Here is a 22227-nt window from a genome sequence, read left to right on the forward strand (position 1 = left end):
AGCGATAACCATAGCTCTCTCCTTTTCCGCTTGTTTCCTGGTTGGACGGCGGCGGCGGATTTTATAGGCGGCTTGACGCCTGCTTCTCCGCACCTCTCACCACTCATCCATGTCCCCACTGTTATCCAGGGGGCGCACTCTGCTCCTTGGTTTCTAGTCACGCCCATTCTTTAAAGATGAGAAGAACAGTTCTTTACCTGTATCCAGTACTTACGTTTTCCAGAAACAATAAAACATATTTGAGGCCCTTGTTTTACAGAGCAGACGTGTGGCAGGGTATCTTTATACAGAAGGCAAAACTCAAGACTGATCCCCCTTTGTCTCCTTTTATTTTGCATTTCCAGTAGGTCCTTTAGACACTTTCAGTTATTAACAAATGTAACTGCTTTTATAGGGAAATGTTTAGGTTTCTTCGTCTTCTTAATTTTCACATGTATCTTCCCTTTACAGGTACAGCTGTGTAGCGGTGTCCCATCCACAGACCCTTGGGAAAGATCATACTGAACGCAGGTAAGTATACGGAACTAATTGCGTTTCCTGGTTTTCTTCTTTCGTATTTCTGGTATTATCCTGCTACCCAGTTTCTTCTTCTCTTTTTAGGGGGTTCTACTTTACGAAAGTAACTAGGATTCTTGGGGCACTGGAAACGTTTAATGATTACTCTTAATTTTTCTGTTGATTTTTGTATTTGGGTCTTTTACCTTAACAGGTCATGGTATCCCAAAATTAACTTAATTCAAACCTTAATTCAAATCAAATGTTGATGAGTTGACAAATATGCTAGTGTCTAGTGTGTGGCCAAAGGCTATGATGTCCATTATCACTTTACTGGTGATACCAAATTGGGCACAGATGTAGATTGTTGAATTACTTCCAGTCCCTTACGTCTTTAGGAAACTGCCACAATTACTGGATGGTGCCATCAATTATGTCATTGAATATGTCTTAAGTGATGCAATATGTGAGGTCATAAGCTGTGCATGACAGGGCACAAGTTCTAGCTAGTTCTTTAAACTATTATTTGTGAATGTTCAGTGGTTTTTCAGTTTTTGAACATTATGTCTTACCTCATTTCAACACCTAATTACAATGTCACTTTAACCTTTGTGTCTTTCAATATAAATACACACACACACACACGTTCAGTAACCTTGTTCAATCACTGCTCTATTTTGAAGGACATTTTCTTCCACCCCCACAACAGCATACTGCTTGTTGCAAAAGGTCAGTCAAAACTTTTGCCACTGGCTCCACTCTGTGCAAGTACCAGCATTCTGTCCAATGTTTCACCAACACAACAAAGTAGCCCACTTAAGCGTTGGGGACTGGCACACGACGGGCCATATTTCAATATTTAAATTAAATGTTTTTTAAAAAAAATCTGAGATGGTCATCAATGTTTGTGCATAAACAGGCAGCCATCTTTTAATGTTTTTTGTAGAAGTTTATTACAAAAACCACTTAAAGATGGCCATCTAAACATTGTGTTGCATGCACAAGCCAACATCTCAGACTGTTTTTGTAATACAGTTTTATGAAGACCATTTGAAAAAAGCATTGGTAAAGCCAGAAGGATGGCAACTAACACCAGATCTATTGACACTGCCAATGCAGACTACTCTTCATAGAGAAAATCAGAGGAGATAGAGTGGTAAGAGAAACTCATTAATTTGACACACAAATTAAAATCTTTACAAAAATTCCTCATCATTATGTAAAAATATGATCTTCATTTTAGAAAACACTGTTCAAAACTTGCAAAAATCAATCACAACAAAGCAAGGAAGTTTTGTTCACTATTTTTTATTTGTTTTTACAGTCAAATACTTTGGATCTGGTTGGAGTGCTTCGATCACATGAGTTGAGGCCATGAGAAGATAGGTAAGAGTGAGAAGAACACAAAAGGAAACTTTTTTTTTTAACTAAAAGAGAAGAGCAAGTTAAAGCACCATTCTATGATCACAAAATTGACAACACAATCCTATCCTTGTTACTTAAAAGCGGAAAAATACTAGAGTGACCACATAAGTGTCCTTGACTAATATGGACATAAAATTATCTCCGATGACATATTTAGTTTCAATTAACAAAGCATGATACAATTAGATTTGTTGAGCATGGATTCCAGAGGACCCATCACCGAAACACGTTTCATTCACTGCTCTCACATTAGGGCAGTGCCATACTTAATTTGGATTGGTGAGGGTAGATTTCTCTGGGGGACTGGATCGCAGGTCGCAAGTTTTATTTTCTGGAATGGGAATGGGAGGGTTTTTCAGAGGGCTGTTTACTGGATGAAAGGCTGCCAGGTACTTTGAAGAGGGGCCTAGGGGAGGTCGTCATGTTGTGCACTGTTCCCCATGCTCCTCCACCCCTATGCAGGTGGTCTGACTGGAGGGAATGGTGAATACATAACATAAAATTGTAGACTGTAGCATGAAGATTTCCACCTCGGCGTTCAGAGTGACATCATTGAAACTTGAGTTGTCTATCTCGCTGTCCATTTGAAGTCTCCTGGAACCCCACAGAGGAAAACAAACTTGTTACTGACAGCTACCCATCGTTGTAATTTATTATTCATCCCAAATCAAGACAGAACATATGAGCAGAAGTACAATTCCCTCTAAATTTTCCAATATAGGTTCAATATTCAGTATACCACTGCTGAAAATATTGTGATGGAATGAAGTGCAGCATGAGCTAAGTTTGCCAAAGTATTGATTTTCTTGAGGTTGGTTATCCAATTTGTTGGGTTTTTGTGCAAGAGCCCATCATATCTCAAATTTTGTTACCTGAAGTATTACACAAAATGTCTTCTGTTTCAAGTGTGACGGATCACACATAGTTCATGAAGTGATTGAGCCATTAGGTTACAAACTAAAGGATCTTTTGCTTGCTCCCTATTTAATAACTATGTAAAATCACCCTTTCCAGCTGGCTAGCTCCAATGTCTGCTCTTATAAAGGAGGGAGTCTGTTTACAACAGTACTGTAGGTCTATTCTGTTTAGTAATGGAGGCAAGTTGGAGCATTCTGTGTGGCAGCATGGAAAAGTATAGGCCCCCATGCAACAAAGTCTGGAAAGCCTATAATTTGTGGTTAATCACAATGCTGGATTTCAATATGGTACAGTGAGCCATTTAAAAACCTTTACAATTGGCAGAATATTCACAATTGTTGGTACGACGTGCAATGCAGCATGATTTAGCAGCATCAATATATGATGAAAAAGAGACAGATCTAGTCAACAAAGACAAGAGCTATAATGCCAATTGTGTCACAATTCTAGAAATACGTGTCTTGGTATTTAAATATATTGTTTTTAGAATATGCATGTCCTGAACACAAGGCCATATTTATGTATTTGATGAATTCTCACTTACATACAGCCAGTTTCAGTCTACTTATATCATCAATGCTCCCTTTCCCATAAATTTGAGTTTTATGGACAAAGAGGTGTAACGGACTATCATTTAGCAAGTAGAACATATCTAGTAGTTCTTCATCCAAGGTACAAAAGATTACCACTACTGATAACATACCTTTATACAACACTTCAAAGTGTTACTGCAAAATGACAAACAACTGGGAGACTGTGCTGCAGTAAAAGAGAACCAACATCAAACAGCTTTCAAGTAATTCATATAATACATGGCAAAGGCAAAAAATAACACTTCCTTTTTCCCTAACAATCTGAAGTTTCATGGAGAAAGAGACATGATTGATGGATAGGATGAGGAAATATAGGGAGAGGCTGGGCTTAACCAATCAGTAAATAGTAAACTCCATTTGGGAGAAAACAGAAAACAATATTATATTCAACACATGTAAATTGATTTCCTACATATTTATTATGGATCTCTTAAAACCTTGCAGGAGTTTAGTATTCGGTGACTCACAAGCTCAGCCCTAAAACATTTACGCAATACTATGCAAAAAATTCAGGTCATCTCTTTTTCGGAGACTGCAATTTAAGTACCTTCCAGGTTATATGTGCAGAATGTCTAGAGAAAATATACAAACACGTCTGGACTTTTATAGTTTTCCATTACCTCAAAGGAAATATAGCATTTTGTCAAATATTGACCACTTAAATATTGTTGCATTTCTTTTTACCAACAATATAAAAGAAATAACCACAGTGTGACAAAATATATCCGGGCAACATTGTGGAAAACTGAAGTGAAAGAATATTTTAAATCATACACTCCCCCCAACACTACCCACCACCCTCGTCTCCCAAAAACAATATTAAAATCAAAACAAACACTCAAGTACTTAAACTTTCTTGTTTTGCAGATAAGTGAGGAACTGACAAATGCTTTCAGTACAAAAATCTGACCAGCTGTACAGCATTTCTCTTCTCGAGCCATTACTTGTCTAAGTACACTACTTTGTACAGTATATACAGCAGTACATTGTAAAATGGGCGTCGTTAAGATCCTGGTCCACACAACATCCAACAAGTTCGTTAAAATCCAGACTCCGGGCTTATAAACAGTGCAGAAAGCGCAAACACGAGGAAAACAATTCCTCCAATAATTGTCACTGAAAGAAAAAAAGAAATAATAAAAAATGCAGCAGTGACTAGGTGACTCAACAGTTACAAATTATTATTTCACTAATACAATATGGTTGAATTTAGTTTATCATAAACCAGTTTGACTTATTGAATACATCACACCATAAATACTCAAATTAATTCAACACCAACAGTATGTACATTTACTTCAAACAACTCCACTATATACATTTTAGTTTGCATGTATTTTGTAAACCGTCAGATTTGGCTCCTTATGGCTACTTTGCTGCACCATGAACCTGCAGTGAAAAAAGGTCTTTGACAAGATCTGCAAGTAGTGATAGTCTGCAGACAGTATGCTTGTACAACACGCCAGACTGGGAGCGGTGTGGACAGTGGGGGGGAGGGTGGACTGGAAGGGTATGGGGGTGGAGGGGTATGATTAGGGGGGTTGTTGAGGACCCAAGTGCACTGAGGCTGAAGAGGCTTGCGCCTTGTTGCGGAGCACCTGCCCCTAAACCGCCCCCATTTCACTGTTGTAAATGTATAATTGCCCTTAATCAAGTGCAGTATGTCCTCCTTAATGAACAGAGCAAATACCCTTATAAAAACAGACCTAGTTTCTGTTTGAAATGTCTCATTTGAATCTCATGAAATTAGTTGGCTAATGAGTTAATGGTCTTTAATAACATATTCCCAATTTGGTAACATCAGCCTTGTGCAGTCAGATTAATGTGATTTGAAACAGTGAAACAAGATGTGCTACGTTCCGCTCTAATCCACGTAACATATATATATAAATTTGAAAAGGGGCATACATCCCGCCCTTACTCTTTATTGGTTTGTGTGCTTGCCACTTACTTTTCCTCCGTCTCTATTGGCTGTTGCACACTAGTTCATGTTGTTCGGCGCCTGTTTGCTCTAACAATGTCCCAAGGCCCAAGTACTCCTTTTCATCTGTCTGAACTTCTTTGTGAGGCTGCTCTCTTAAGTGTGCTTGTACAGGATGTTGAGCCGACACAGTCTTGAACCCGGCTCCCCAGCTCCAAAGTTGGTGGTTTTGGCCGTTACATCACATCCTCTGTCCTGCCCAATCTCTTCTATTGTCAGTACTCTTGTTAAGCAATCGTGGCTGGGTCACTTGGCAGCTGCTCCTCGCAAACCCCCCCTCAACGCGGCCCCACTCTCAGTCTGCTGCTCATGTTCTGACTGCCCCCTTGTATCTGCTGCTGTTGTTACAGATAAACCCTATTGTATCGTTTGTGGCAGTCTGAAGCCATCTTATACGTTAATTTTTGATTGAGTGCCACACAAAATTGTTAAATAAATATACACATAAATAAATATTAAACCTAATCGTGTCTCGTTCTCTTCAGAGGAGATACAGCCAGTCGCACAGCAGAAACCTTCCCGAGTGCAGCCCTCCCTTCCTTCAGCAATTGTGAGTGGGTCACTCCGCTGTCGCTTCTCGCAAAGCTGCCTCAACACGGCCCCCCTCTATAGTCTACAGTCTATGGCTGCTGGAGGTATCTCGTTCTATTTGTCAGCGGTACAGCTAGCCAGAGAAGCAGGACCCAGAAGCCGTGCTCTGGGGAATTGGTCGTTGTAAGTGGTTCAACTTAGGCTTCATCTCCATAAACAGTTGCCAAGGCAGTCCCTTGGACGACCCAGTTTCATGGTGCAGCAGGTGCAGTGGCAGAGGGGCCAAAAGCTCCAGGAAACCCACTGAACACGGATTATTGTTGTATGTTGCTATTAAACGAGCAGTTACAAGCACAGTTACCTTGCAGGCACCATGGCCATAATTTGAATGGTGCAGTGGCACGGGGACAAAAGCTCTACGAAAGGCACCGAACACAGAGTATTGCTATATGTTGCTACTAAACAAGCAGTCACAAGTGTAGCTACCTCACAGGCACCACTGCCATGATTTGAATGGTTCAGCAACACAGGGGCCAAATGCTATAGGAAACCAACTGAACACTGATTATTGCTATATTTTACTACCAGCAAGCAGTCTGAGTGCTTTTTTGATTTTTTTGTAACTATTGCACCCAAAGTAACACATAACCTAAAGTTTCACTGTAAAAAAAGATGTAACCTATCAGACTTTTCTGTCTACATACATCTTATGTTATATTCAGCATATTTATATGGCACATTTTCACAGTTTTAGTATGGTCCTAAAAGGCTTCTGAATTTGGACGCCTGACAACTTGGCAAGGGCATTCTCCATTCTATAACATTAGCATTTCAGCCATTGTAAACACTATATAAATACTTATAACTTACCATATGATTTCCATTCCAAGCACTGTCAAAGCCAATAGGTGTTGCCTATGCAAGATCTATCAATTTTGTCAATGTTTTGTTTTCCATTTAATATAACAGCGCTAACGTCAGTGCAGCATAACAAAATAAAAAAAGCTACAACGTTGACAACGCTGGCTGCGTCATAAAGCTTTTTTTTTTTTTTTTTTTACAATACTTTCAGCCATTTGCAACACAGCAAAAAAAAAAACAAAAAAAAATTAGCAAAGCCAATAACTCTCACATGGGCAAGTCCTATGGGCTTTGCCATGGCTTTTTAAAGCTTTTTGCTTAAACTGCATGACTGCTCACCAAGCTAACTGCCCACCAACACCGCCTATCAGGGATGGAAGGGGAATTTCTTCCCCTTCTACCCTCCTGCCTCCCAGTGACGTTTGATGTCAGCACGCAATCGCATGCTGACCTCATCAGAGGTCACCTCCCATTGCGCTGGAAGAATGCTTCCAGCGTGATGCGGAAGAGAAATGCTCTGCATTTCTCTTCCGATCGGGAGGTGGGGCCAGGCATAGGCGAGCAAGCATTTCTGCTGCCTGATCGCAAAATGCCCACTAGACACCAGAGAATGTTTTTTTATTTTTATTCTTACGCATAAGGGGAGCGGCCCCTTGGGCAATGGCCGCTCCCCAGGGGGGCATATTATTTCTAGGCCAGTATGGGCATAGTTATGCCCCCACCCCAACTGAAGGGGGTAACAGTCTTTCAGCTCTCCCTCCCCACACTAAAACATCTTATCCCACGGCAAGCAAGAGGACACTTGATTATTTTGGGTTTTGGTTCCACATTTGGGCCATGAGAGCTTGGATAACTCTCAAAATCGTCCCACTTGGAAAGGTAAGCGCTGCACATTTTGGACAATGACATGTAGAAAAATCCACAAGACCTAGAAACATCTGAAAACTAAACATCTGGGTGCGCCCAGGATGGTGTGCTTTACATGCACCCCGTGCCCTTTTCTTACTCAGTGCCCTGCAAACCCCCAACTTTGCTGGAAATCACACATTTTTGTGATGGAACCTTCCAGAATCTGCAGGAATCCACAAAAGTCCTACCACCCAGCATTGCGTCATCTATACCGATAAAAATGTTGCCCCACTTGTCAGCCTAGAAATTAGAAATGTTTTTTTCCAAACTGCCCTTTTGGACCCACTTTGGTTCCCCCTCAATTTTGACATGTTTTTGGCTCTTCCCTGTCACAGGCACTTGGCCCGCCTACACAAATGAGGTATCATTTTTACTGGGAGACTAAAGCAAACGCTGGGTGGTAGGAAATTTGTCCCGGTGCGGTGATCCCACACAGAAATATGGGAAAATTTGATTTTTTGTAGCTAATTTGACGTTTGGTGAGAATTCTGGAAAAGAAAACATTAGGTTTCCCTATATGGCACTGTGCCTAGGACCAAAAACGCCGGTCCCCCCCCCCCCCCATCCCTCCCAACAAAAACAGGTAGTTTAGTATTTTATCCTTTTTGATGTGTCCACATAGTGTCTTGGGGCATTTTCTTTCGCAGGCACTAGGCCTACCCATACAAGTGAGGTATCATTTTTATCGGGAGACTTGGGGGAACGCTACATGGAAGGAAATTTGTGGCTCCTCTAAGATTCCAGAACTTTCTGTCACCGAAATGTGAGGAAAAAGTGTTTTTTGGGCCACATTTTGAGGTTTGCAAAGGATTCTGGGTAACAGAACCTGGTGAAATTCCTACAAGTCAACCCATCTAGGATTCCCCTATGTGTCTAGTTTTCAAAAATGCGCAGGTCTGGTAGGTTTCCCTAGGTGCCGGCTGAGCTAAAGGGCAAAATCCACAGCTTGGCACTTTGCAAAAAAACAGCTCTGTTTTTTTTTGGGGGGGGGGGGGGGAAATGTGATGTTTCCATGTTGTGTTTTGGGGCATTTCCTGTCACAGGAGCTAGGCCTACCCACACAAGTGAGGTACCATTTTTATCAGGCGACTTGGGGGAATGCTGGGTAGAAGGACATTTGTGGCTCCTCTCAGATTCCAGAACTTTCTGTCACTGAAATGTGAGGAAAAAGTGTTTTTTGGCCACATTTTGAGGTTTGCACAGGATTCTGGGTAACAGAACCTGATGAGAGCCCTACAAGTCACCCCATCCTGGATTCCCCTAGGTGTGCAGTTTTCAAAAATGCACAGGTTTGGTAGGTTTCCCCGGCTGCCAGCTGAGCTAGAGATTAAAATCCACAGAAAGGCACTTTCCAAAAAACACGTCAGTTTTTTACGTAAAAAAGTAGTGTATCCATGCTGCGTTTCCTGTCGCGGACATTAGGTCAACCCACGCAAGTGAGGTACCATTTTAATTGGGAGACGTGGGGGAACACACAATAGCAGAACAAGTGTTATTGTCCCTTGTCTTTCTCTACATTTTTTCTTTCCAAATGTAAGACAGTGTGTTAAAAAGACATCTATTTGAGAAATGCCCTGTAATTCACATGCTAGTATGGCCCCCCGTAATTCAGAGATGTGCAAATAACCAATGCTTCTCAGCACCTTACCTTGCGCCCATTTTGGAAATACAAAGGTTTCCTTGATACCTATTTTTCCACGCTTTATATTTCAGCAAATGAATTGCTGTATACCCGGTATAGAATGAAAACCCATTGCAAGGTGCAGCTCATTTATTGGCTCTGGGTACCTAGGGTTCTTGATGAACCTACAAGCCCTATATATCCCCACAACCAGAAGAGTGCAGCAGACATAATGGTACATTGCTTTAAAAAATCTGACATTGCAGTAAGAAGTTAGAGTAAACGTGAAGAAAAATGGCTGTTTTTTTCACCTCAATTTCACTATTTTTTAAATGTATTTCAGCTGTTATTTTCTGGAGGAAAAACCTTGTAGGATCTACACAAATGACCCCTTGCTGAATTCAGAATTTTGTCAACTTTTCAGAAATATTTAGCTTTCCGGGATCCAGCATTGGATTCACACCCATTTCTGTCACTAACTGGAAGGAGGCTGAAAGCACAAAAAATAGTAAAAATGGGGTATGCGCCAGTAAAATGCCAACATTGTGTTGAAAAATATGTTTTTCTGATTCAAGTCTGACTGTTCCTGAAAGCTGGGAAGATGGTGATTTTAGCACTGCAAACCCTTTGTTGATGCCATTTTCAGGGGGGGGGAAACATAAGGCCTCTTCTGCAGCCCTTTTCTCCCCATTCAAAATGCTGTATTTTGGCTAATTTCTTGGTCTCCTTCAGGGGAACCCACAAACTCTGGGTACCTCTAGATTCCCTAGGATGTTGAAAAAAAGGACGCAAATTTGGCGTGGGTAGCTTATGTGGACAAAAAGTTATGAGGGCCTAAGCACGAACTGCTCCAAATAACCCAAAAAAACTTTAGCACCTGAGGGGGGGGGGGGGGGGGGGAAAGGCCTGGCAGCGAAGGTGTTAAGTCAAATCTATTTGGTTTGCTGCAAGCAGTGGCGGTTGGTGAATTTAAAAAATGGTAGGGAGTAAAAAAAGATTCTGACTGAGCAAGACAGTGAACAGAATGAGCTAAATTTCAAGGTGGAGGATAGGTAGCACATTATAACATACTTCCCTTTTAAGCTTACTAATCACACTGTCGTCAAATGGGGGACGGGTGCATATTTCTAAGTTGGAGGCGATGTGGCCTTGTGGCTACAGCTTCCAACCATGTAACATTAGGAAGCCGTTTTGAATCCTGGGGAAGCTCCTTGTAAATGTAACACAATCTGTGTATTTTGTGAGATGTCTTTATGTCCTTGGGCAAAGTTTGCTTTCTCTAAAACGGCCAAAAATAAAATGTGAATTCTGCCTTTCACCAATACTTTAATGTCATCCTCCAAGAATTAAGGACAAAGCATTAACATTGGATGTCAGAAAGATATGCTGCAGAGAATTATGAAATCAGTGGGGATGCAGGATAAATAGTTCAATGGCTTGCAACAGAGCAGCAAACCAAATAACAATAAGACACTCTTTTCTTTCTTTTTTGAAAAAAAAAAAAAAAGACTTAGGGGGTCATTCTGACCCTGGCAGTAAAAACCGCCAGGGCCAAAGACCGCGGGAGCACCGCCAACAGGCTGGCGGTGCTCCCATGGGCATTCTGACCGCAGCGGTACAGCCGCGGTCAGAAACGGAAAACCGGCGGTGTACCGCCGGTTTTCCGCTGCCCTGGGGAATCCTCCATGGCGGCGCAGCTTGCTGCGCCGCCATGGGGATTCCGACCCCCATTACCGCCATCCTGTTCCTAACGGTTGTCACCGCCATAGTTGAACATAAAAGTGTTTATTTCAGTTGTATTTGAAAAACTGCACTACAACACTACCTCCCATTTTTATTCTACATACGTTTTCTAAACTGTTTCATAATACTATATATTTTATCTATTCACCCTGTTGTGGTACACTACACTTTCTCTGTATGAACACAGCCTGTGGAATTATATGGATTTTTTTCCTTTGTTAAAAAAGTGTAATTGATTCAAAGTACAAAATTAGCTTATCTTGTTTGCTTAGTGGTCAGTCTTATTATAGGAACTGTACAACCCAAAAAGCTGCATGATGCAGACCTAGTCTTCTTTTTCACTCAGATAGCAGGCACTTCGACAAAATAATCTGTGGGTTTCTAACACTACAGCCATAAAAAGGGGCGCTGAAAATAATGGGTCACGAGAACAGGGGAGGTAAAATCAGATGACACGGTCATGTCTCTCCACACTCCTGCTTATTCTCAGGCCTGCTCGATGTCCAAGACGCTGACGTAAACGTGCTTTTTAAAAATAAAAAATAAAGTTAATGCTTGTTTTTTAGGTCGCGCATAGCAGGGCGCAAGTGCTGCTTTTCGACATGCTGTAATCTATTCTGTGGGCTTTAACCACGCCCATCACTTTCATTCGTTCCTGAGCCTGCCTTTCAAAAGTCCTTTCATTTAGTTGGTAAAGGCTTTACATTTGTTCCGCCTTAAGACTGTTTTACCACCTTGCAGACGGACGCGTTATTTGAATTACTGCATGATTAGCCATATACTTTAGTATAGGTGAACTACTTTTTTTGTTCTTTTGTCTCTCCCCTTTGTGCTCCATGGCACTGTGAAGTTTTGTTAAGTATCTGTTAGAAGGAAAACAATCAGTGATCTCAGAAAGGTTCTCAAGACCGGTACTGTATCAAGATCGAGGCTCGAAGAAAGACAGAAAAGCCATAGAGGCTTAACCCCGTTGAGATGTGATGGACAATGAAGCCTGTTGCACGATGTTTTGATTCTCTCTTTTCAGAAACATTTAAGTGTTCAGTAATAGGTGTAAGTTGGCGGTCAGCTCATCTTGTAGTACGCTACCTCCCACTGTAAAAAACACAACTATAGTATAGGTCATTGTGCTGTAGGCTGGGTTATTTAGTTTTGTAGTGCATCAAGACCATGTGTGACAAACCAAAGGGAAACCAACCACCGTGCTTGTTGTGAACACATTTTGTTGCTTGACCTTGGGTCCGAGTGATGTGTGATAGTTTTCTGTGCCGGCTCTTGATCAATGTTAATGGCCAAATGTTCCAGGGCATCAAATTACTAGTGTTTCCTCATTTTGCCAGGTTTCGGGTTAGTAACACAGAGGAACGCCTCATTCCTCACTGACTGCACATCTTTTTGCCCTGGATGTGTGCATCTTCAGTTCATAATATCTGATTCCTCTCACTGCTTCAGGTTAAAAGTCTACAGTAGAATACCATGTCCACTGGTAGTGCTGTTGCGCCTTCACCTAAGCCGCCTTTCTCAAATACCTGATCTTACATTTGGGCCACGCTGATCTGTGCTGCAGATAAGGTTGCTGCCTGGCTGGTTGTCTAGCAGCACCACTGATATTTTGGTGTCCAAACCGGATCAAAAAAAGCCAAATCACTTCAATCAGGTATTTTTAGTTCTTATTTATACATACTTCATCCGCAATATGCCCTTCCATGGAAATAGAGAACAAGGCATAGTATCGTACTAGGTCAGTTGGCATACACAGAGCGGGCAAAATTTATATTAAAATAAGCAGTTTTGGAGCACAGATCAGACATAATAGGTGGAATCGGTCCCTAGCATTTTCTGCAGAGTAAACAGCAGAGCGGCAAAAAAAAATATTAAAAGGCTAGGTGTGCATAACTCCTTCCATCCACTGCCTGGATAACACTGTTCAGTTACTTTGCAGTTTTTGTTTAATTTCCACCTTCTAAAAAGAAATTATGTTGAACACAAATTAAAACTGTGCAGACAGAGGAAGAAGGTAAATTGGAGTGCTTTAGCTATATGCAGGCCACTGGAATTATGTGGCGGGAAAATTATGAGGCAGGGTTGACCAATTTATGTCACAAGAAAAGTCTAACTATGTATTTACAATGCCAGTAGCTCAAACTGCATTACAAATGATTGTGTAAACAGTCCTCTTTGCTGATAAAATTCTGTACAATCACATGCATACAAACACACGCACATACACCGACGCTCGCTCGCAGATAGACACATAACAAACATACTCTCATTCACATGAGCTGGAAACTTACCTGTGGAAGTCCTCGACGCTCACTTCACTAATTTCAACTTCCCAGATCCAATAAACGGCGCCAGAGTGAGGCACACAGCCTTATGCCCAATCAGATACTTAGACAGGATGGGAGGTTGCCTTTTTACATTAACGTGGCTTCTGATGGAGGCAGAAGAGTGCATGACTGACAGGCTCCAAACCACCTTTATCTGACATGCTGCACTGCCTGATGCTAGCGCGGCATGTCAGATATGTATTGGTTCCGTTTTAGGACGGGCTGTAATAGCCCACACCTGAAACGTGCAATACAGCCAAGAGAAGTCCTCTTCTGGAGCAAGGTGATAGTGTAGCTTTTACATGTAAACAAATGATCAGTAGATAGTTTGTTTTCATGTGAAAGCTGTATTATGTAGCCAGTAAAATACAGAGTGAGGCGTGATGGTTTGGAGGGTTGCCTCCCTTGTGCCCCTTATGGAGAAACAACCATTGGCTGTAGAGTCTGTTTAAGGGTTAGGTGGCGCTGTTGGTAGCTGTGACTGCTAGTCTATTACTCTGACTATTTGTGAGAGGGTGAGAGTACTGTTGGGTATTGCAATGCCACCAGTCTTTGAGTGGTGTAGAAGTGCTTCTGGTACTTTCATTCAGTAAGGAGTGTTGAGAGATGTCGAGTACTGTCAGTAGTTTGTGCAGTAGGAGTGAGATCTGTAGTGTGTGACTACTATTCTTTGAGGGGTGTGTGTTGTTACTCTGTGAGGGGTACAAGAGTGTTGTCACTTGACATTATTTAGGGGTCATAAGGGGTCCCCTAAATAATCAGTCACCCCTAATAGTAAATAGTAAATAGTCAGTAACCCCTAATACTGCCTTTACAGACCCTTTGAGAGATCACAAAGGCAGTGGCTGTAACTGAAGGAAAATGGGGTTCATATAAGCCCTGTTGACTTTCTGTTGCTCATCCAAAGGTGAGACATTTTAATTCATTTGTTTGTATCCTTCGTGTCTCTAGAAGGGATTTTAGGCTGCACGGAAGAAAGTCACAGATAAAATTGGTAGGGCCATACATAATGTGCAATCATGAGAATTGTATGCATGTCTGTATTATTATTATATATATATTTAGATTAATAAACTAACAAACACAAAAGGTATATATATATATATATATATATATATATATATATATATATATATATATACACACACCTTTTGTGTTTGTTAGTTTATTAATTTAATTTAATATATTTAGATTAATAAACTAACAAACACAAAAGGTATATATATATACCTTTTGTGTTTGTTAGTTTATTAATCTAAATATATATATATATATATATATATATAGTGTGTGTGCGCAATAGAAGGCTTCTTCTGTGTGGTGTGGCCGCAGCAGGGCGAGAGCCTCGAGGGAGGCTGCAGAGTAATGATGAAAGGGTGGTTTGACCTGGGTTCATGGTAGGTGGGGTCCTGGTGCAATGAGGCACAGATGGGTTTTCCTTTTGTGTGCCTATGGTCCTCCATTGTAGAAAAGTGCTTCTTTTTGACATGGTTACCCCCATTTTAAATACCAGGTATCTGATGCGATTTTGACTGAAAGTGCACCAGGTTCCTGCTAACCAGCGCCACAGTGCCATATCTCTTTCCCTAAATTGTACAATTGTTTCCCCAAATGGCAAATCCTTTCGCACCCTCTGTAGGTCCCTAGTAAATGGTACCCCTACTAACTATGCCCTGAGGTTCTAAAGAGGTTCCCTAAGGGCTGCTGCACCAATTATGCCACCCTAAGGGACAGCATGCTATACATGTAAGTCACCCCTCCAGCAGGCCTTACAGCCCTAAGGCAGGGTGTATTATATTACATGTGAAGGCATATCTGCATGAATAGATATGCCCCTGCAATGTCTTTGTCCATTCTCAGATATAGTAAGTGATCAGGGAAGCCATTTTAAATGCATGTGCTGGACACTAGTCAATAAGATTTCCCCAGCTACATAATGGCTTCACTGAAGATAGGGATGCTCGGTATCAAACATCTTATATTGGTGAACTGATAGTGATTTACCTTAGAGGTGCCCCCTGAAACCCTACCAGCCTCTTGTGTGTCTGCTGACTAGTTCTGCCAGACTGCCAACGAGACACGGTTCTAGCCCCCTAGGGTGAGCACGTTCTGCTCTCAGGTGGGCCAGAACAAAAGCCTATCCAGGAAGAGGGTGTAGCACCCCTCCCACAGGATGAGCTGCTGATTAGCCTTCCTCAGGCAGCAAGCCTCAAAGGGCAGCCGCCTTTAAAATATGAATATGGCTCCCCTCACAAGCCACCACCCACTTGGCACCTGGACAGGCTGGAAAATTGGCTACTCAGGTAGGTGTGCCACCTCCAGGCAAGTACCACCTCCAAAGGGGGGCTACTGAAAGGTGGACACGAAAATTCAGAGGTAGTGTAGGAAGCTGACCTGGTGTGTGGTGGGTATCTATGGTACTTACATCTTATACAAGGTCCAGGTATCCCCTCTCAATGAAGTGTAGGCAGTGTCTAGAAGCCAGGCTCTCTAGAGGTAGCTGTGGATGAGCAGCCAAGGCTCATCTTGGAGACACGCAAAGCTCATGCAATGCCACTACAGCCACACAGTACTTACACACAAGCACACAAGAAAGAATACACTTGGTTGTACAAAAATAGGGATACTTTATTTTTGGAACACAGTATCAGAAAATACTTGAGAGGCAACCCTCTAATAGCAGATAAGTAAATACACACACACACACACACATATATATATATATATATATATATATATACACACACACACACACACACACACACACACAGTAAGAGGCACAAAAAGGTTAGAAAACAGTGTAAAATAGCAATATGCAATAGAGGCCCTAGGGGGAGCCCAAACCATATACTAAGAAAGTGGAATGCGAACACAGGGTAAGTAAATCGTGTAGAGGGGAGCTCGGAGTACTGGGAAACCACACAGGTAAGTAATATAGTACCCCCCAGCGACCAGGAATGCAGGAGTAAAACACTGGATTTCCCCAAAACCACCCCTAAAGGATAAAAAGAAGAAAAAGAAGACACCCAGAACAGCCTGCAAGGAACCAGCAGTGGAAAACCTAAGATGGAGACCTGTGGAGAGAGGGGACCAAGTCCAAAGGTGTCTGTGGAGTCCAGGGGGAGTAGGAGCTTCTACTACCCACCTAGAGGGACCTTTTGGAGTTGGTCGACAAAGAAGGAAGACAGGTTAGCACTGCAGCACAGATGCTGGAGAAGAGTTCCTGTGTGGCAAAGGTGTCCCACGCTGGTAGCTGGATTGCAGATGGGGGTCTGTGAAGGATTTCCACCAACAAGCCTTGGTAAAGGCAAACTGGCGGTTGGAGGAATAGAGGTGCTGGCAGGGACCAGCAAGGTCCAGGAGGAATCTACCCAGGAGGGGGAGTCACAGGGGACCCTCCGCATCGCAGAAGGCCCACAGGGGCAGAGGCAGCACTCAAGTGTCCCACAGGACAGGGACACAGACGTTGCTGAAGCTGCTCACACAAGTTGTTCGCACATCGCAGGAGGACCACGCAGAGGTTCAGAAGTTGCAGGCGAGAGTGCTGGAGCTGCACGTCCCCTGAAGTTTTCCTTGAGGTGAAGCATCAAGCCTTGGCATCTGCAAAGGATGCAGTGCATGGGGTACTGTCTTGCGTGGAGTGGAAACGATTTAACACCAGCAAAGTGTGACAGCTGGTAGAGAGGACCAAGGGTGACTCTGCGGACCACCACCCGAGATGCAGGACCCACGCCACTCAACATGAGTGGAGATCCACGCAGCCGGTCATCGATGCAGCCAGGTATCTGTAGTTACGGGGGAGTGATGCCTCCACCCAAAGAGATTTCTTCGTCTTCTTGTGCAGGCTAAAGAGTTGCAGTCTTCTTAGGATGCACAGCTGGGGAAATGTTGCAAAGCTGGCAGGAGTTCCAAATACAATGTTGCAGAAGAGTCTTCCTCGTGGATCTGCAGCTTGTAGGTTCCTGGATGGTCCAGTTGCTGTTCCTGAGGCCAGAAGTCGAAGCAGAGGTTGCAGAGGAGTCCTGCTGGAGTCTTGCAAGCCGAATCTGAGGGCCCCACCCCAGAGGAAAACCTTATATAGCCCAAGGTGGGGGGAGAGGCGGTGGGGGGTTAGGGGGGGCTTGGTCACCTAACCAGGTAACTACCTATCCGAGGATGCCTCAGACATCACCTGCCTGGCCTGGCCACTCAGATGCTCCCAGAGGTCCCTGTCAACCTTGGAATCAGGATGACAGAACCCAGGGACCCTCTGGAGGAGCTCTGGGCACCACCCCTGGGGTGGTGATGGACAGGGGAGTGGTCACTCCCCTTTCCATTGTCCAGTTTTGCGCCAGAGCAGGAACTGGGGGTCCCTGAACCGGTGTGGACTGGTTTATGTACAGAAGGCACCAAATGTGCCTTTCAAACAAAACCAGTGGCTTGGGGAGGCTACCCCTCCAAAGCCAGTCACACCTATATCCAAAGGGAGAGGGTGTTACCTTCCTCTCCCAAAGGAAATCCTTTGTTCTGCCTTCCTGGGCTTGCTCAGATCAAGCAGCAGGAGGGCAGAAACCTGTCTGAGGGGTGGCAGCAGCTGGATCGCCCAGGAAAACCCTGTAAGGCCGGTGGTAACAATGCTGGGGGTCCTCTAAGGAGCCCCAGAATGCATGGAATCATACTTCCAATACTACAACAGTATAGGAGTGTGATTCAGACATGTTTGATACCAAACGTGCCCAGGTTCGGAGTTACCATTATGTAGATGGTCTAGGTAGTGACCTATGTCCAGTACTCATATAAAATGGCATTCCCTCACTCACAAAGTCCAGTAAAATGGGGCTGGATTTTGTGGGGGCACCTCTGCTAGTGCAGGGGTTCCCTCACACACAGGTACCTGCATTCTGCCCTCTAGGTTGAGAGGGCCTACCATAGGGGGTGACTTACAGTAATATGGTGCTGTTACCTGTAGAGAGACAGGGTGCGTGCAGACTGCAATGGCAGGCCTGCAGAACGCTTTGCTTGGGCTCCCTCTGGGTGGCAGAATACCAATGCCCTCGGCACCTAGGTACCAAATACTAGGGACTTACATGGGGACACCAGTATGCCAATTATGGGGATAAAAAGTTACCAGCAACCAAATTTAGAGGCGGAAGCAGAGTCACTGGGGTCCTAGTTAGCAGGATCCCAGTGAACACAGTCAAACACACTGACAAACAGGCCAAAAGTGGGGGTAACCAAGCTAGAAAGAGGCTACTTTCCAACAGGTAGCCATATTGGTGATGTAATACCTAGGAATTCTCAGAAAGGGTTAAGCCCACTTCCCACAGGAAGTGGTCATAAGGGGGGTGTAGTGACCCCAAAGGTCAGTAGCCCTTTGGCTATGACCCCCAGCACCCCTAAATTCAGTATTTAGGGGAGCCCCTGGCACCAGAGAAGCATATTCTGACATCCTAAGAAGACCAAGGACACTGAAGAGCTGCAAAAGCAGAAAAGGAGAAAAGAAGCAGCTGACCTTGTACCAGCCCCGCCGGCCTGTCTGCATCCCTTGTCGAAATCTGTACCAAAGTTGACTTGTCCTGCAGCTATGACTCCAGATAAGCGGGAGGCCTGCCTGCCTTTATTAAAGATTCAAGACCTCCCATGAATAGTGGACCTGTTCTCTAGCAAACTACAAAAGATGGGACTCTGAAGCCTCTGGAACCACCAAAATACGACACCTGAAGTCATCACTGCACCCACTGTTTCCGACCAAAGTTGAAGTGGACCACCAGTGCCAACCAGGTTCCCCAGCCCCCCAGGGTACGAGTCCATCATGGTCTCACCCCTCCTGGACACCCCAACTACGCCTGCAGCCTCGGCACACAGCTCTTCTCCACTGAACCGCTTTGGTAAAGAAAACCTGACACCTAAAAACACCTCTGCACCAGTTACTCCTGAGCCGTGGAGAAGAGGACCAAAGGTGCCTACCTGTGCCCAAGCATTGTGAGGCCTGAGCCCCACTGTTGGTCAGCACAACTGGCCTCCTGGCCAGAGCCTGCAGCCTCTTTTCGCAGTGACCAATCTCCGGTGGAATACATTGGGCATCCAACACTGTTTTGCACTCTGCACCCGGCCGCCCCCGTGCTGCTGAGGGTGTGCTGCTGGTGCTGCCTTGGACCTTGCCTGCTATCTCTTTTACTCCTGGAGACTGGTCTTGTAAGTTGCTGTACTGTTTGCAGGACTTGTTTCTCCTCCCATACGATAACATTGGAGAACTCACAAATTGCACTTCTTTTTTTTTTTAAAGTGAAAAGATTTCCTATTTAAAAACGTACTTACATGAACGATTTTTCTTTGATGCCTAAACATTTATAAAGATAGATGGTATTTTTATAAATTGGTGTGGATCTCCTTTTTTTAGTTGTGAGTCTCATTTATTGACTATTGCGTGTATGTGTAGATGCCCTGTACTCCACTGTGTAAAGCCTAAGGCTGTTCGACCACACTACCCCTAAATAGAGCACTTTGGGATTGCATAACAAGCCCTCTCCACTCACTGGGGAACCCTTCGACCCTTTACAGATTATTCACATACCACATAAAGGGCCAGCTTCGTAGGTTTTGTATCAGGTGGAAGAGGATTGCGGGGTGGAAGAGGAACGCAAGGGAAGTAGGTGGGACTAAGCAGTGCACGGGAAGCACAGGTAAGCAGCAGGGGAGGAGGTGTGGAAGGCAAGTAAAGAACCACAGACAAAAGGCAGTTGAGAGATGGCAACAGCAGAAAAGGCAAAGGAGCAACAAACTAAACAATGAGCAGAAAGGAAAAAATGACAAACAAGAAGGGAAAATAGCAATAGGAAGCACTGGAGGAAAGAGTCTGTGCAAAAGGAGCAGGAATAGAGAGAGAAAAGGGAGGCTATGAGAGCAAAAAGAGGGAAAAGGGGCAAAGAAAAGGGATGAGAGCCAAAGATGGAGGGAAACTGTGCTAAAGTGAAAAAGGAAAGAGAAGAGCACGAGGCAGTCACAGGATCAGCTGAGGAAGGTGTCTCAAGGCGCAGGAGCCAGGTCCACAAGTGTCTAGACCAGTTGGAGGACTGGTCCAGGTAAGTCGAGGGGCCTAGGTACCTGCAATACATGCAGTCTTTCTAATGGAAGCACACAAATTCGTCTCAATCAAATTCTGTACTCGGGGACCAACATGTGAGCGGAGCCTACGCCCCTTTCTTAGTAGAAATCTGAACGTTTTTTTATTGATCACATAAGGTCAGGTGACAGACAACTTCAGAGGCTCTACATTCTGTGTTGAACACCAAATAAATGTATACTATCAACCACCTCTGGAAGAGTCTCTGCTCAGTCTCCAGATATGAAGGTGGATTCTCCGGAGATGGGGGATTTAAAACCTGCCTCTTGGGATTGGACTGGGATGCAGACAGGGCAGGGAACAAAGGGATCGTCTCAGGAGGTCTGTATAACACATTTTTGTTTGGTCAGTCCAGGCCAATGAGAATGGATTTGGCTCTGTCTTAGTGAAGCTTTTTTTTTTTGTTTAAAGAATCTGAGGAATCAAGGGCAAGAAAAAAAACGGGTGTACCCCTCAGGGCAAAGAATGTCTGTACTTCTGCACCGCCTCAGGGTGAAGATACCACTTGAGGTTGGACATGTGATGCTGAATGGGTTTGTGGGCCATTATGTTGAGAGAGCCACCAGCGACTAGCCAGATCTCACCCTGGAGCGTCCATGCTTAGAGGCTCAGCACTTCCCAACAGAGAAGGTGAGACTCCACTTCCACCTGCTTCTTGATGTACTACATCAAAGTGGGGTTTCCAGTCATGTACGGAAGAGAGGAATCCCTTTAGGGCTAGGTGAATCGGCCAGAGTTCTAGCAGGCTTAAGTGAAACACTTGCTCTTCTGGAGACCAAACTGTTTGATCTCCGATTCCTCCAGAGGCCCCCCCCCCTTCCCAGAGGGTGGAAGTGTCCAGTTACTACCTTTGTCACTGAAAGATGAGGGTGATAGGACATTCCTTGAGAAACTGAGCACCAGATGCAGTGTCCCAGGAGATCGTAACATGTCTAACGTAGCTCCTTTGTGCTGGAACCATTGCCACCAAAGAGATGATTAGCCACCCTTGTGCCAGTATGTGTATGGCAACAGGAGTATGTAGGAAGACAGCAGACCGAGCAAGTGAAGAACACTTTGGACTGGAACTTGAAGCTGACTCCCGAAACATCTGTTTCATATCCCCAAGGTCCCAGATCCTCCAGGGAGGACGGAAGGCTTGAAAGGCAGTTGTGTCCAGCACTGTCCCTATGAACAGAAGGCACTGAGAAGGCCCAGGTTAAGACGTGGGCAAGTTGATGGAAAAGCCCAAGTGAAATAGCAGGAATGCTGCGGCCTGCAGGTAAAGTAACAGCATCTGCGGCGAGCTGGTCTTGAGGAACCAGTCTTTCAGAAACTGGAATAAGGAGATCAAACGTCTTTCTGAGATGAGAAATGCAATCACAGTCATCAACTTTGCTGAGCCCTGTGGTGCCGATGTTAATCTGAATAGAATTTCTAGTGAATGGCCCCAAACACAAAAACACAGAGACACAGTTAAGTTTTCTGCATCCAGCACTAGAAGAACCTAAGGCAGATGAAGCCATTTTGAACTTCTCCTTGTAAAGGTAGAAGTTCAACAGCATAATGCCTACAACTGGACGAAGACAGTCTTCCTTTGTGTGAATAAGAGCTACCTGGAACAGCATTCCCACCCTATTTCCTGCTCCTTTGTGCAGCAGGGCTTTCACCTCTCGCTGCGGGAAACACAGATGTTCCTCTGTCTGAAGGGACTGAAGTGGGACTTAAGGGGTGTACCC

The 22227-nt window shown here is 44.0% G+C and overlaps 1 protein-coding gene across 2 annotated transcripts in view; it reads right to left on the reverse strand.

Annotated features, from left to right (window-relative positions):
• Nucleotides 1-1787: 1787 nt before the first annotated feature.
• Nucleotides 1788-22227, reverse strand: part of TMEM165 (transmembrane protein 165) — a 157925-nt gene continuing 137485 nt past the window's right edge. For both annotated transcript variants that reach the window (XM_069201112.1, XM_069201107.1), the window contains exon 6: nucleotides 1788-4547. In XM_069201112.1, coding sequence (XP_069057213.1) covers nucleotides 4471-4547 — 77 coding nt within the window. In that variant the 3' untranslated portion in view covers nucleotides 1788-4470. The remainder of the gene's footprint in view (nucleotides 4548-22227) is intronic.

This window comes from Pleurodeles waltl, chromosome 1_2 (genome assembly GCF_031143425.1).
Source record: "Pleurodeles waltl isolate 20211129_DDA chromosome 1_2, aPleWal1.hap1.20221129, whole genome shotgun sequence".
Classification (NCBI taxonomy): domain Eukaryota; kingdom Metazoa; phylum Chordata; class Amphibia; order Caudata; family Salamandridae; genus Pleurodeles; species Pleurodeles waltl.